The sequence below is a fragment of the Dendrobium catenatum genome, unplaced genomic scaffold, assembly GCF_001605985.2.
Source record: "Dendrobium catenatum unplaced genomic scaffold, ASM160598v2 fragScaff_scaffold_231, whole genome shotgun sequence".
In the NCBI taxonomy this organism is placed as follows: domain Eukaryota; kingdom Viridiplantae; phylum Streptophyta; class Magnoliopsida; order Asparagales; family Orchidaceae; genus Dendrobium; species Dendrobium catenatum.
The window spans coordinates 6,986,223-7,001,249 of record NW_021318693.1 but is presented as its reverse complement, the minus strand read 5'-3'; the positions used below and the strand labels follow the sequence as shown (position 1 = coordinate 7,001,249).

At 30.9% G+C, this 15,027-nt stretch overlaps 1 protein-coding gene across 2 annotated transcripts; it reads left to right on the top strand.

The window, feature by feature from the left end:
- Positions 1-332: 332 nt before the first annotated feature.
- On the top strand, positions 333-14,757 carry LOC110091866. Of its 2 annotated transcripts, none has more exons than XM_020816122.2 (6): positions 333-463; positions 557-629; positions 11,201-11,274; positions 13,798-13,903; positions 13,992-14,109; positions 14,577-14,757. In XM_020816122.2, the coding sequence occupies exons 3-6, from the start codon at positions 11,250-11,252 to the stop codon at positions 14,628-14,630; spliced, it is 303 nt and encodes a 100-aa protein (XP_020671781.1). In that variant the 5' UTR covers positions 333-463; positions 557-629; positions 11,201-11,249; the 3' UTR covers positions 14,631-14,757. The 2 variants fall into 2 exon arrangements, with proteins under 2 accessions (XP_020671781.1, XP_020671780.1); XM_020816121.2 differs by having other exon boundaries at positions 11,198-11,274.
- The last annotated feature ends 270 nt before the right edge of the window (positions 14,758-15,027 follow it).

The following is a 15,027-nucleotide window of genomic DNA, read 5'->3' as shown; positions in this document are numbered from 1 at the left end:
GCACGTAATACTTTTTTCTCAATCAATAATTGTGTTTTCTAAACTTTCTAAACTAAAAAAAAAAAATTCAAGACTCAATATTTAAAAGAGAAAATTGTTTTTTTCAAAATCATGAATTAAATAAGGGTAAGAATTTTAAATAGAAATTTTAATAAAAAAAGTTTTTTGAACTTTATGGATTATATTTTGACTAAAAAATATTTTAAATTTGCAGCAACGCGACGAAGAAGGGGAGACTCAGCCAACAGCGCCGGCGGCTTAACTAATTAATTAAAAAATATGTAAAATATTTTGAAAAATACTTTTTTTTTTAAAACGTCGCCGTCAAGAAGGAAAAATATTGGCTTTGCCCAAACTGAACGTTTCTCTGATATTTTTATTAATGGAAAATAAGAGAAGGGAGGAAAAAGAAGAGAAAAATCGCTTCATCGGCGAATCGTTTTCTCAGATTATAGTTTGAAGGGTAATTCTTCCATCTTTTTTCTTTTTTTATGCGATTTCTTTGAGTTTTTCGCTTCTGCTTGTTGTTATTGCATAATGTTTTTCTTGTATGCAGGGTTCTGGCGGCAATTTACGGGTGGTTTGGGGGGTTGATTTGTTCGATTGTTGTGGAATTTCAGGTCTTTGAGGTAAATTTGACGTGTTAAGTTGATAAATTTTTATGCTTTGTGCCTGTTGTTTGGATTGGGGTACTCGGAAAAGGAGTATAATTTGCTTTTGGAGGGTTTTTGGGGTTTGGTTTTAAGGTTTATAATTCTGCTTTTGGGAATTTTTCTGCGGTTAAGTTGAAAAAGCTTCTTAAAATTTTTATTTTTTGGGGTTGATTCGTATTAAGCTCTATTGATGTAGGATTGGTTTCGATTTCAGTTTAGTTTTTGATATGAAATTATATGGAAAACGATGCACTCTTTAATGAATTAGGTTTTGTTTAAGCCAACAGAACTTTGCCTCATTCTGATGAGAAATTATTTGGACGCCGAACGCAGCTCTACGTTCGGAGACCAACTAGAATGAGTCATGTCAGCAATATTGAGGCGGGGTACCGACGGGCTCATTCTGGTTGATCTCCGGACAGCATTCGGCATCCGCACAGAGTAATTTCTCCATTCTGATAACTTCTATGGCATCTTCCTCATCACTGAATCCATTGATCCCATAGTTCTTTCTCCTAAAAAAATGAAACTTATCACCTTATCCTTATGAATTTTTTATTCAGTGAAAGTGGTTGAAAATTAAAATAATCAGAACAAGATGCCTTCTTCTGTTTTATTATGATTGGTTGAAAACCTCTAGCAGTAGTGTTGCCCATTCAAGAACTCTATTACCATATTAGCTACGTTTTCCTATTAGCAATAGAATAAATTCCGAGAGAGAGAAAAAAGGAATTCCAATAACTAAGCAGCTGGTTTTATTTTGGAATCCTTTGATTTAAGTACCTACTATTCCAAGGCCTCGAAAGTGTTGTGCATGACTAAGTGTGACTAATTGAGTGGTGCCTCTACTTGTTAGTTCTTATGATGTGATCATGCGATTTTAAGTTTAACTATTCTGAATCCCAAGCTAAAGAGACTTGCTAGATGATCCATATGTAAAAACCATTTAGGTTTTTTTTAAATGGGCTAGGATTTTAAGAAACACATTATCATTTTGATGCTGGGTGACTCAAGATTAAAGTTTACTAATACAATAGAAAAAAAAAAGTTTACTAATTATGATGCTGGTATGAATACATGCAAAGAAAATTGAAGATTCGCATGTTGTGTCACCAAATAAATCAATCACTTTCTTTTTTTAAATGACAAACAATATTAAAATTATAATATAAATGATAATAAAATTATATAAATAATACAAGCAAGGGATTGAAACATGTAAAATTAGTGACCACTTAAAATTAATTAATTAATTTCCAAAATTATAGTTTTGACATGGCAATTTTCTATCAAAAAATAAAGAGCACTTAATAAATCAATATCAAATTATGTAGATGAAATAGAATAAGGAATGAAATTATTTAAGCAAGCAAAAAGTAAGGCTCATTTTCCATATATGAAAAGGAACTACAAACATAGCTAAAAGAGGCCACATCACGACAATACAAAGCTAAAATAACTACAAATAGCGACAGATTGAAAATCCCAAAAACAAAGCGAAAGAAAATAAGGCCCTGAAGGCATTTGGACTTAGAAAAGCCGCCTGGTTGCCATGCTTGGACCATCCATTGGAGGCAGAGAAAAAACAACAAGAAGTACCATTGACCAATCAAAGGAATCAACAACTAAGGTTGCCAACAAGCCAAGCTCGTCTAAGGGGGCGAGCAGGAAACCTGCCACATCATTGTTTGGACCTGAAAAAAAAAATAACAACACATAACCCCATGAAAAGAGTCGCCAGAACCCTGTATGAACTCACACAAGCCATAAACCAAAATCTTCAGCCCATGGCTCCACCAGCCAAAAACTAGTAAGCACAGGCAAACCAAAAAAGGGGAGGGCCATCACAACAGACCCCATACAAGAAAAATAAGCTCTAGGCGGCAACCGAAAGAAGTCCAACATCAATACCAGATTGACAGAGAAAGCCAGCACAAAATACAAGAACAACAAACAAATGAAACTACTTCCTTTTTACTTTTCGTTTACCCCATTTGCTAGGGCTGTAAGCGAACCAATTCGACGAGCTACTCGTTTCTCGATTTGATTAAAGCTCATATGTGATCTTTTAATTAACTAAACAAATAAACTTAAACAAAATTTTAAATAATCAGTTTTTAAATAAACAAGCTTAAACAATAATGTGTTTGACTCATTCATGTTCATGAACAACGTCATTTGAAGCTCTTGAACAAGCTCGACATTAAGCTCGATTCGTGTTTGATTCAGAACTCATGAATAAGCTTGATAAAAACTCGATTAATATTTAATTATAAAATTATAAAATATACATAATATAAATATTTTATATTTATTATAATATAGTGATATAATTATTGTTAATTAATAAAATTTAAAGTACTTAAATATTATAATATATGCTAACTAAAATAAATTTTACATATTTATTAAACCGATATTATATATTATTTAACTATAATTTTTTTTAGTTTATTATTCCAGAGAAATTAAAATTGGTGCTTCTGAATACTAAAAGAGAAAAGACAGACGAAATGCGGCAAACGCCAAAACCTTCACTTTGTAATTTTGCCCTAATCTTTCTCCCCAGATGCCGAACTTTCTTCCTTGCTCTTGCGCCCAGCTCAAGCCCTGACTCCCAAATGGCCGCTCAAGCCCCGACTCCCGAACAACCGAATTGGGTTTCTTTCCTCTTCGTTCTCCCATACGCACCAAGTCTTGAACCCTCTTGTTTCTTCCCTCATTGTTCTCCTAACACCACTCAAGTTTGCGTTTTCAAGGCCAACATCGACGGTAACTCGGTAAGTTATAGCTACTTCAAATATTACTTTTGTTTGTTCTTTTCTCTTCTTTCTCGCATACCTTTGTTTCTTTCTATTAGAAGGCTTCTCCTCTCCTATAGATCATCTCATAATTATTTTAACAACATGAGTAAAAACGATCCAATAGAGTCTATACAGTTATGATGTGAGACATTAAAGTTTCGTTTGTAACAATTTTTTTCTATTGTTAGAAGTGTATATCGGTCCTCCTTATTGTGGTACTTTTCTTTGCATTCACAAACCGATTAATATGTTAATTATTTGGGGGGAGTGTAGCATTTATTTTAATATAGTTCGAATAGGATTCCTATTTAATATAATCGTTGACTCATCTTTGAAAGGTATGTCGCAAAATTCACCACAACAGCATCAAAATTCTACAACTTAACTACAGTTGATAGTGCAAAATGTCCAAATTAGTGATGGGTCATCTTCAAGTCCGAAAGTTGTAACAGAACGTGACCAACAAGAAAATCTTTTTTCTAAGAAAGCAAGAAAAAATGCCTCATCAGTGTTGCAGAAATTTACACCCGTAAAACTTGGTGATGGGACTAAGAAGGTCCAAGTCATGAACTGGCTCATTTGATAACTCAAGAATACTCGTTATATATGTTCATGAACTGTTTTTTTTTATAGTTTAAAAAAATTGCTAAATATGTTCACGAACACAGCTTGTTAAGGCTTGTTTGTTTAAAGCTCGTTAAGCACTAAATGAACCGAACATGAACTAAACATGAACACTCATTAATTTAAACAAACAAAACACGAACCAAACATAATAACTCATACTTTTCTTAATAAATTCCTTCTTTAAGTAATTCATCAACTTGCCTATTAAGTTTAACATATTTTGTTGGATTCATTCTACAATGAGAAAAATTAAGCAATGATAATTCATGAACTAAATCAATAAAATATTATATATTCCTAAGTGATGGTAATTCATGGCAAATTTTATCAAGAAAAATATCTTTAAATTCATATATTATTTAATTAACATCACAGTTAATGTCACAACTTCATACCTACTTTCTTAATCTCAACAACTATCGCTCTCTTTCTCAAATCCATGATTACTCGAGTACAAAAAGAATTTTTTTTAAGCATAAGATTCTTGGGCATATTCAAATTTTCTATTAGGTTTTGTAGATTTTAAAACAATCATCCTCCAATTAGTCTTGAAAGCATATGTATTAAACCTCTTAGAAAGTGTAGCATTTAAATCATGCAATCAAAGCCTACTCAAAATAATATAAGCAATATCCATGGGCAACATATCACGTCCATTTTTATTGATATAGATGACTAATGGAATCAAAACTAGACATCTATAAAACACAAAAATATCTATTTTACTTACCCATGTTAACTTATAATTGTGGATATGGTTTAGGTTACACATTTATGTGGTCTATGATAGACTTAGACATAGCATTTGTATAACTCCTACCATCAACTATAATCTCACAAAGGTTACCTCACGTTTGAAATAAGTTTGAACAAATGTAGTTCTCTTCTGATCAAATTTAATCTTTGGAGTAGTTATGTTGCTATGCATGACATTAAAAAATTTCCTTCTTTGCATCAATATGAAAGCTCCTACGGGACTCATTGGCATAATGACTAGTTTGTTAGCACTTACAGCTTATTTTTAATGTCATACATTTCAGTATAGCTACTCCTAAGGTTAAAGCATGTTTTGATTAAAATCTTAGACCTTGATGTACATGTAGTTGATTTCAATTATTGTCCTTATTGAATGTAGTGTCGGTACTCTTAGATGCAAAAAGTGTAATAGATTGAACTTGGTTTCTTTAATGAAATGATGCACTCTCTAAATGTGTGGCCATCCTCTTATATTTGTGAAATTTTAACACTTGTTCAAAGCATAATCCAAGTTAAAAAGTATGTTTACATAATGGAATGTGCAAAGGTGCCATATCTCTCTTGATATTAGATCTCAAACCAAACTTTGACCTAAAGATTAGTTTAAGAATCTTCAATGACCTCAGAACACAACATCAATTATTCAATATTATTCATATATTTAGTTCTAGTTTTGGCCCCTTGCTTTAATGAATTAAACTCATCAAAAAAATGTCAAGAAAGGACAATAAATATTTTTCTTCTAAAAGTTATTTCATTTCAACTATGTGGTGGTACATTTTCTTCTCAATCTTTTCATGTCTTTCCATACTCATCTAAGAAATTTTAAATTGATTAGTTAATTTTATTTTTGCAAATCTTACTTGCCATTTATTAGATATGGTTTGTCTTTAGAAAAGGGTATCTACATCTAATAAATAGCTAGTAAAAGCTTTATGATCAATTTTATCATTAGAAGTGGAGTCTTAAATTTCAATTTTTTTTATGAATCACCGACCTTAAAATTTTGATGTCTATGATTTCCACAAGTATTATTATTAAACATCTTATATTATTTATCTTGATTATTTTTCTGTCTCTTATAAATGTTGGCATTAAATTAATTAAAATCTACTTGTTCACATGTGCATACACTTGATTAGTTTCTAATGTGTTAATTTATTCTTTAACTTTGTTAATATCATCACATAATTAATTTTATTTATTCAAGAATCCAGGCAATTGATTTTGCAAAGTTATTAAAATTTCATCACTTTCATAATCTATTAAGTTATATTTATACTTAGCTCTGCTTCTATTTGACATGTTGACAGATCCTAATAATTGGATACCAATTTGATGTAAATGATTTCAGGATAGCATTTCCTATTGCAACTAATATAATGCATAATATGACACATGCAAAGAAAATTGAGTATTCACAAATTACAAGCCACCAAATAATTCAATCATTTTCTTTCTTTAAATGTTTGCAAAAATTACTTGAATGAGAACTCAATCAATATTGAAATGATCAGATAATCTGAGAATTTAATACTACAACAATAACAATAACATCAAGCCTTTGTCCCACTATGTGGGGTTGGCTACATGAATCATTTTTCTTTTTTAAAGGATGCATGTCATGATTATTTGATAAGTTTTATGCTAGCTGTTGACTACCTAACGCAACCCTCCACTTTTCTCATAAAAGACATGGGACCTGGCAACGGCAGTGTTATAATCTGAGAATTTAATGAGGAATTTAAATCATGTAAAATCAATAAAGAAATTTGAGGATTCACATTCAATACTATAATTATAACTCTATCAATAATGAAATAATCCAAATAATCTGATATATTCAATACGGAATTAGAGCCATGTAAAATCAACAAAGAAATTTGAGAATTTACATCCAATATTAGAATTAAAACTCAATTGATAGTGAAATGATCAAAATAATATGAGAAATTCAATGAGGAATTTGAGCCATGTAAAATCAACTAGCACTTGAATTTAATTTCTTCAAAGTAGATTTTTGACGTGTCAAATTTTTATCAATATTACAAATACTAAATAAGTCATATCATTATATATAGATGAAATAGAGTGAGGTACAAAATTATCACAGCAATAAAAAGTCAGATCTTACACTTATACAAGGAGATGACTTCGGCTTTTGTGCTTGTATTGCATTTGAAGGAATCACACATCCAATTTTCACTCACAAAATTAAAACTGGAAAAGAAAATTTTATTCAAGCAAAAAAATTTTAATTACATTTCTCAGAACAGCTATTTGTAAATATGGTTGGTAGGGATCATCTTAATCCAAGTTTAAATTAATTTCAATAAAAAATATAAGATTTTAAATTTAATTTTTTAAGTCCCATAGACTCCTTATTCCAACAGCCTAGCCTGACCAACCTCAAATTTCATAAGCATTATTGAGATGCTAAAGTAACTAAGCGTTGAAAGATCCTGCACACCTCCAACTAAAACAAAACAAAGAACAAACGCCTCCAAAATCCTGCAAATCTCTCAACTCAGCCCAAACACAAATTAGCAATCATGATTTATGATATCCCAATTCTATACAATAAGTTTAAGTAGATAATGCCAAGGCCATAGCTTAAGCCTAGATAATGACGAGGTTCCATTGCCAAAGTAAAATTATATCACACTTAAAGTCTATTCTTTGCATAACAATCATCATTTGCGAGAACCCAATTATTTGGTGTTGGCTTTATAAGTTTTACTATATTCATTTATGGTGAGTCTTATATGAGATATTTAACTTTATTTGCACATATCTTCTTACGCAATTTATAGCCATTTTTTTTTCTGAGCTACCCTTCTATTCTTTTTTTAAATCTATTTGAGGCTAACTTTTAAATCTTAATTTTTCATTCATTCTTTCTAGTCTTTTTATTTTATTTAACTCTTATTGTTGTTTGATAGTTCATCATCTACATTGGATATGCCTAAACTACATATAGTTTCAACTATTTTATCCTCAAAAAATTATTTCTATCATTCATCTATTTTAATCATAGGGCAAGTGTAGTTCCAATTTTATTAGATAAGAGTGCAACATTAGTTTGTAGTGTAACTTGAGGAAACATGCATATTCTTAAATATTGTTGGCTTTATGAATTCCATAATTTTATTTATATCATTGTTTGGTTTTTCTTCTTTTTTATTTTTCATGTAGAGTAAAAGCCAAAAATAATCCCCTCGTCTATTAGTAAATGTCCAATTTAGTCTTAGATTTTCATTATAACCCAATTTAATCTCAGATTTTCATTATAACCCAATTTAATCTCAGATTTTTATTATAACCCAATTTAATCCTCTGATTATTAGAAAATTTTTCAATTTGGTTCAAGGCCAAAAGTAATAGTTAAATTAACTCCAACAGTTAAATGTGAGGGCATTTTGGATATTATAACATATGTGATATTTTATTTTTATTATTTATTATATTAAAATAAATAGAAAAATCATAATTGAAGTTACCCAATTAAATAACAAGAGTGAATAATTAACAAATGTGGTTAACTTCAATCATAATTTTTGTATTTATTTTAATATGATAAATAACAAAATATTTAAAAAGTAATAATTTCACATACACCCTAATATCCAAAATGCCTTCACATTTAATTGTTGGGGTTAACTTTAACTGTTACTTTTGGCCTTGAGCTCAAATTGAGTCATTTTTTAATAGCTGGGGACTAAATTGAGATATTATGAAAGTCTGTGACTAAATTGGGCATTTACTAATAGTTGGAGGACTATTTTAACTTTTACTCTTTTCATGCACATTCTTGAACTCTATTAATTACTATATAATCCTATAAAATAATATTCATATTAGTAGGATGCTTGTGTTCTAAGAATTGATGTCAACCTTTGATAAATTATATTACTAAGCGTTAGCATATTTGCATTTGCACTCGAACTTGTGATATCCCCTTGAGAGTTGAGAATAGTCTCACATCAAAAATTAAAAATAGAAGTTGACTTACTAAAATATTAGTAGTGGTTTTTATCCATTAGCTTAAGCTTTTGGATTGATGGATGTCCATCTACTATGGTATTGGGATTAAGTTCCGCTTTGAATGTTCCACTCTCCTTAACAAGTGATCTTATATCCAATTATTTGGATGTGATTGAATGCTTCATATTGTTTATAACTCTCATGGGTCTTTGATATATTCTATGATGTTTGAGTAATATTTAAGAGAAGGTGACTCTCACAAATACTCTACTTTGTTGAGTGTGTCCTGGTGCATGGAAATATGGAATTTAATGGTATTGTTTTTATTTGAGGAGAGTGTTGGTGGATCTAGTATATTCTTTTATGGAGGTGAGAATTGACATATACGTGAGAAATGTAACCCATATTATTAATATATTAGTAGTGTTTTTCGCCTATTAACTTAAATTTTCGGTTATTAATGTCCATTTTCTAATATATTGGGCATAAATTAGGCTTCCAATATTCAAAAAACAATGTTTTGGTTGCAAACAAGTGATAGCTAATGATTTGGCTGCAATTGAGTGTTTCATATAGTTTGTGGTTCTTATAGGCCCTTAATATTTTCTATCATAGTTGAGTAATATTCAAAAGCAGGTGATTCTCATGAGTTGCAGGTAATTGGCTAAGTCTTAGTGCATGCCATTTGATGGTGTTGAAAAACTTATATTTGAATGGAATGATGATAGAGCTGGTGCACTATTTTAGAATGGGTGAGATGTTAAGCTTCACATATGAATAAAAAATAGTCCGACATTAAGATTTAAAGAAAACTTGAGTTCCTAATATACTAGTAGTGGCCCATATCCCTTCACTTAGAGGCTTGTGATGGGTGTCCATCTTATAATATCTGGGGCATAATTTAGATCCTGACATTCTACTATCCTAAGCAAGTGATGCTAGAGCCAATGATTTCGTAGGAAGATTGCTTCATATGATTTTTGATTCGCACAGGTCTTTGGTGCTATCATGGTTGAGCAAGATTCAAATGGGATGATTCCCATGCAAGCTCCACATGGTTGGATAAGCCCTTTTTGCATAATAAGTTAATGGTTAGTGGAGTGATTGCCAATATAGTGGACCCACATATCAAGGTGAGATCTTGGAGAGAGTCGAAAATATTTCCACATCAAAAGTAAAAATAAGATTTGAGTTCCTAACATGTTAGCAACAACCCTTGCACATTAATTTTAGCTTTTTTATTGATACTTGTCTAGATACTGATATATTGGCCTTAACTTCAGCACCAAATGTTTCACCCTTTTTATAAGAACTTGCTACAGTGATATGATTCTATAAATCTATAATACACAGATACGGACATGATATGACATTTGCACAAACATGACACATGTCTAAAATACATGACACATGTCTAAAAATATATGACTCAAACACACATTAAACATGTCATTATAATATTATATTCTAAAAATTAAAAAGTATATAATAATTACATAAATTAATAATTATAAAATGAATTTGTATAATGATAATTTTATTTTAATTGCTCAAAAAATAAAAAATATATTTATATTTATTAAATACGTTAAACTTAATTGAAGATTAAATCATGAGATGATATTTTAGATTATTATCTTAAATTTAAGAAAATTGATTATTGTGCAATATATATATATATAGGAAAATAGAACAAAATAATAAAAATAAAATGACAGCTATTAAGTTATGTAAGTAATATATTTTAAAATTAAGAAAATATATGGCTTGACTCATATTATTAAAAAGTTATTATTCGAGGCATGCATGTCAGAGATGCATGTCCATTAATTTTTTGTTTCTTATAATTGAGTGCGTAGATAAGATGTCCAACATGTTTCGAGCATGTGTTAGGCACATTAATGTCTCCTGCACATATTTGACACGATACTTTTCACTATTATGTCAGTGCATCATAGCTGTAAATGTATTGCTGTGTTTCTATTGTTCACTCCATATTGATTTCAGGATGATGGTCCAATCTGAGGGTAGTAGAAACTTGAATATGCAATTATATACAATTTTTATTTATCGTTCAGCAGCAAGGCCTAGTATAAATTTTAATACTGTCACCATATGTAGATCTTATTGATCCTAAATTAACATGAAACCGGGGACTACTTCTATATTTATTCTTCCAGCCACTTGTATTTGGTTATCTGACTTGCTTCTTCCATTTTATTAGTGTAAATTTCTCCTATTGCATTGTTCCTGTAATTTTGAAAAATTTTAATTAATAGCAAGCTTCCTTGAATGAAAAATACTAATGCACCTTGTATAAAAATAAATAAATAATAAAATAAAATAAAAATTAATGCACCTTGTATTTTGTAGAAGGTTCTTCAAGCGGAGGAGTAAGTTACATATCATTTGGCCATAAAAAAGAATGCCTTTTGCAGCAATGGAGCAAGGTATCCTTCACTCTTTTTTTTTTGTATTTCAGTGTTATTTTCTTATTTTGCACCGTACTCTGTCTGTAAAACTTTTTCAAATGACCTGCAATACTAGATTGCACTGAATAATGTAATGCAGAACTAAAAACATTTTTTTATGCTAGGCTTTTTCATAAATTATGAGTAACTTTCTTCAAAAACAAACGGGTTCTTTTTCTTCTCATAATAATGTGTATCTTATCAATGAAAGTAAAGTACTAGATTGTTGCAAAAAAAAAAAAAATGCAGAAACTCTTCTTTTTGAGAGCACCAAAGAGAATAATTAAATTAATCTAAGAGAAACAAAACTAACCGCAAATAAAAAATACGACAGAATACAATGAGCACAATGATAGATACATGAACACCAAGAGCTAAGTGGTTCGATCAAGAAGGCCTTTATTCAGGAGGCAAGGAGATAAAATAAATTCACTATCAAAGGCATATAGGAGTGACAAAATTGTTAAAGTCCTCTCAAAAAAATAAGGATTTAGCAAATCTCCTAAATTTTAGGCAATTTTTCTCAATGACAAAGCTAAAGAAGAAAATAAGAATTTCTCCCACCAAATCTCCAAGCCAAAAAACATAATGAATTTATTTCTTCCTTGTTGTAAGAAATATGCCATAATCCTTGCATTTTTTGAATAGGGCAACCCCCTGATTCCTCAAAAGCCCCAATCTCAAGTAACCTATGCACAATCACATAAGCCACTGAGCCACTGCTCGATCTCATGTACTCTTAACAAATCCACGCAAAAATAATTGTCACAAGAGACGGAATTGTTTACTTATTGATTTCTTGCCAAGAACTAGGCTAGTTACGAAAAATAGGAATAAGGTTATTATAATGTTCACCAAAATGCCATTGATTTGATATAATTCATTATAATTTCTCCTCCATACCATTAAAGTTCAAAGAGGATAACAAGTATGCTTAAATCACTGAAGCACGGCAACAGTTGCATAAACTAAACAACGCCAAACATTTCCTAAATTTGAGAATGAGGAGCATTTTGATAAGAATGTTATAAGGATTGTGCTCAATGAAAATCTTCTAAATTGAAACCTCACCATCTTCAACTTTTTCTCGAAAGATAGTAAACAATTTTTTCATGATATATCTAGTATTAACTAGCATTTGATAATAAACATTTGATTCTCGATAGGATTTTTTTTTTTCGAGTTCTTCTGCCACTCCATTGAGGCGTACCCACCAGTGTCATGTTTGACATTACTTTTGTTAGAAAAAAGGTCCCAAACTCTTTTAGGATTTTACAATTTTTAATGCTTTCTCATAACACGATGCTCATGGAACATCAAAGCTTCAGTTATCATACTACAAAGCGAATCTTTTTTGCTCAAATCTAGTAGGTACTATTGTAACATATGCCCAAACCTTATATATCATAAAATTGTCAAATCATCTAAGGAAAAAAAAAATGATGCATAGCCTATCATTATACTACCTTGGAGAAAGTAAAGAAACATGTTAAACTTCTCCTTCATAAGTGAATATATGCACTCATTTGGAGTCTAAATAGCCTAAAAATATAAGATTCTTCTTCCAGATCGGCACATATCCCTTCACAACTCCACCATGTCTTGATTTAAGTTTTTCATATCCCAATAATCTTTCAGATCTTGGCCATGAGTTTTCACCACCAACAGACTTATAAGAAGAAATTCAATCGTTGTGAGAAGTCATGTGATATTAATATTCAGAATCAAGGATTGAATATGCAACAAAGAAATGCAACAATATGCAATAATCATAAAACCTATATTTTTTTGTCTTTTGCATTTGTTGATGCTCCAAAGTTAGATTTGCCTTTTATATATTTTTCCATGAGCATTTTTGCAATAATCAACAGTTTAATTTCTCTACATTTTATAGAAATTTATCTCTCAATTAGAAGATTAACTAATTAATGGTTTTATAATCCATCACCATCTCATCCTTCTCATTTTTGATGGAGAATCCTTCCCTTTCAAAGTCGGTTGTGTTTGAAAGTGTCTCCACAAGAGAAGGAATCATCAGATCAATTTCATGCCAAGAATTGGTCTAGTTACATAACATAAAAATAGTTTATTATAATATTTATGAAAATAAAAATTGATTTGAAAGTCATTAAAATTCCTCTTTATATCAAATCCTCCCTACTATCAAAGATTACAGTGGATAATAGGCATGCTCAAATCACCAAAGTTGCCTTTTTTTCACGCAAAGCCCTAAAATAATCAAGTTCATGCATTCCCTAAACTTAAAGGATTTGCCTTGGTAACCTGTCTTCAGGATTATAACTATTTTTATATCTTTTAAACTGATACCTTATTAGCTTACATGTGAAATATAAACAACAATTGTTTCAAATAGAGATGATTGGTAAAGTTTCATTTTGAGAGATTCCAAGCTTTCTCTCATCCCTTATGTGGTACTCTAAAATGCTACAATTCGAAGAACATTAGCTCCCAAATTGAGAATAACTGTATTGATTGCTATAGATAAAGGCAACAGTGTGAAGTATCTTTTGGTAAAAGATGATGAGACTGGATGGGGGATTTATGACAAGCCTCTTCGGTGCTTTGGCTGTGGCATTGGTTGGTTTTGGTAAGTATATTCAGCTATAGTTTCTATTTTTCTTCTTCTTCTTCTTTTTTTACCTTGCATGTACTACACTTACACCACCGTTTTACAGCTTTCTGACAGGACTTTTATGTCCCTTGGTATGGTACTATGGCACATTTCTGTACTTCAGTAACCACTATCGTAAAGATCCAAGAGAGCGTGCTGGTCTTGCTGCTTCTGCAATTGCTGTTAGTCTCTCTCTCTCTCTCTCTGTCTCTCTCTCTCTTCTATAAATACTTTATATATATATAGGATAGTAGGCTTTTTTAGTATTCTTCAACTTCTTTGACATTTGATATGTAAAGATATGGCATATTCGTCCAAGCCCCGTATTTTTTTTGATGATTGGGCTGCTGGTTTCATCCCGAGTCTCTCTTTTGACTAACATTTTGTTGTTCGCCATTTTTCATGGTGAACCATTTTGTAATGTTGGATTTTCTTATTTCTGTTCCCTTTTCTATAGGTTTTGTTTGATCTATTGTTCTCTTTTGCTTTGATCTTGTTTTCTAGAGCTGGTTTTGTAATTGTTTGTGATTTATATACGGGCTAAGCCCCAAAATTTCCCTATATTTATTTTTTTTTTTTTCATTTCATCATTTATTCTTTGAATAATACTTTAAAGTATTCAGGACTTTTTTTTTTATCCCTTTTTTAGGCATTGATATGCAGTGCTGCAGCAGTGATCACTGTACTTGCTGTTCTTCTATAGTTCAACCAACAGCTCTCTGGCTTTGGTGGTGTTGTAAAGTTTGCTGGTATGGGTCAAGGCTTATAGAATTTGGTGTTCTTTCATCTGTGGGACACAGACTGATCCTCTAATCTTCAAAGAAATCTACAAAAAAAAAAAAAAATCAAATTTTGTTTACTTTGTTTGGGTGGCCCAATGGGAACAGAGTGGGAATGCAAATATAATTTTGCTTGGAGAAATATGGTTTGGGCCATCGCCATTCTTCATGGTGAACCATTTTGTAATGTTGGATTTTCTTATTTATGTTCCCTTTTCTATAGGTTGTTTGATCTCTTGTTCTCTTTTGCTTTGGTCTTGTTTTCTAGACCTGGTTTTGTCATTGTTTGTGATTTATATACGGGCTAAGCCCCAAAATTTT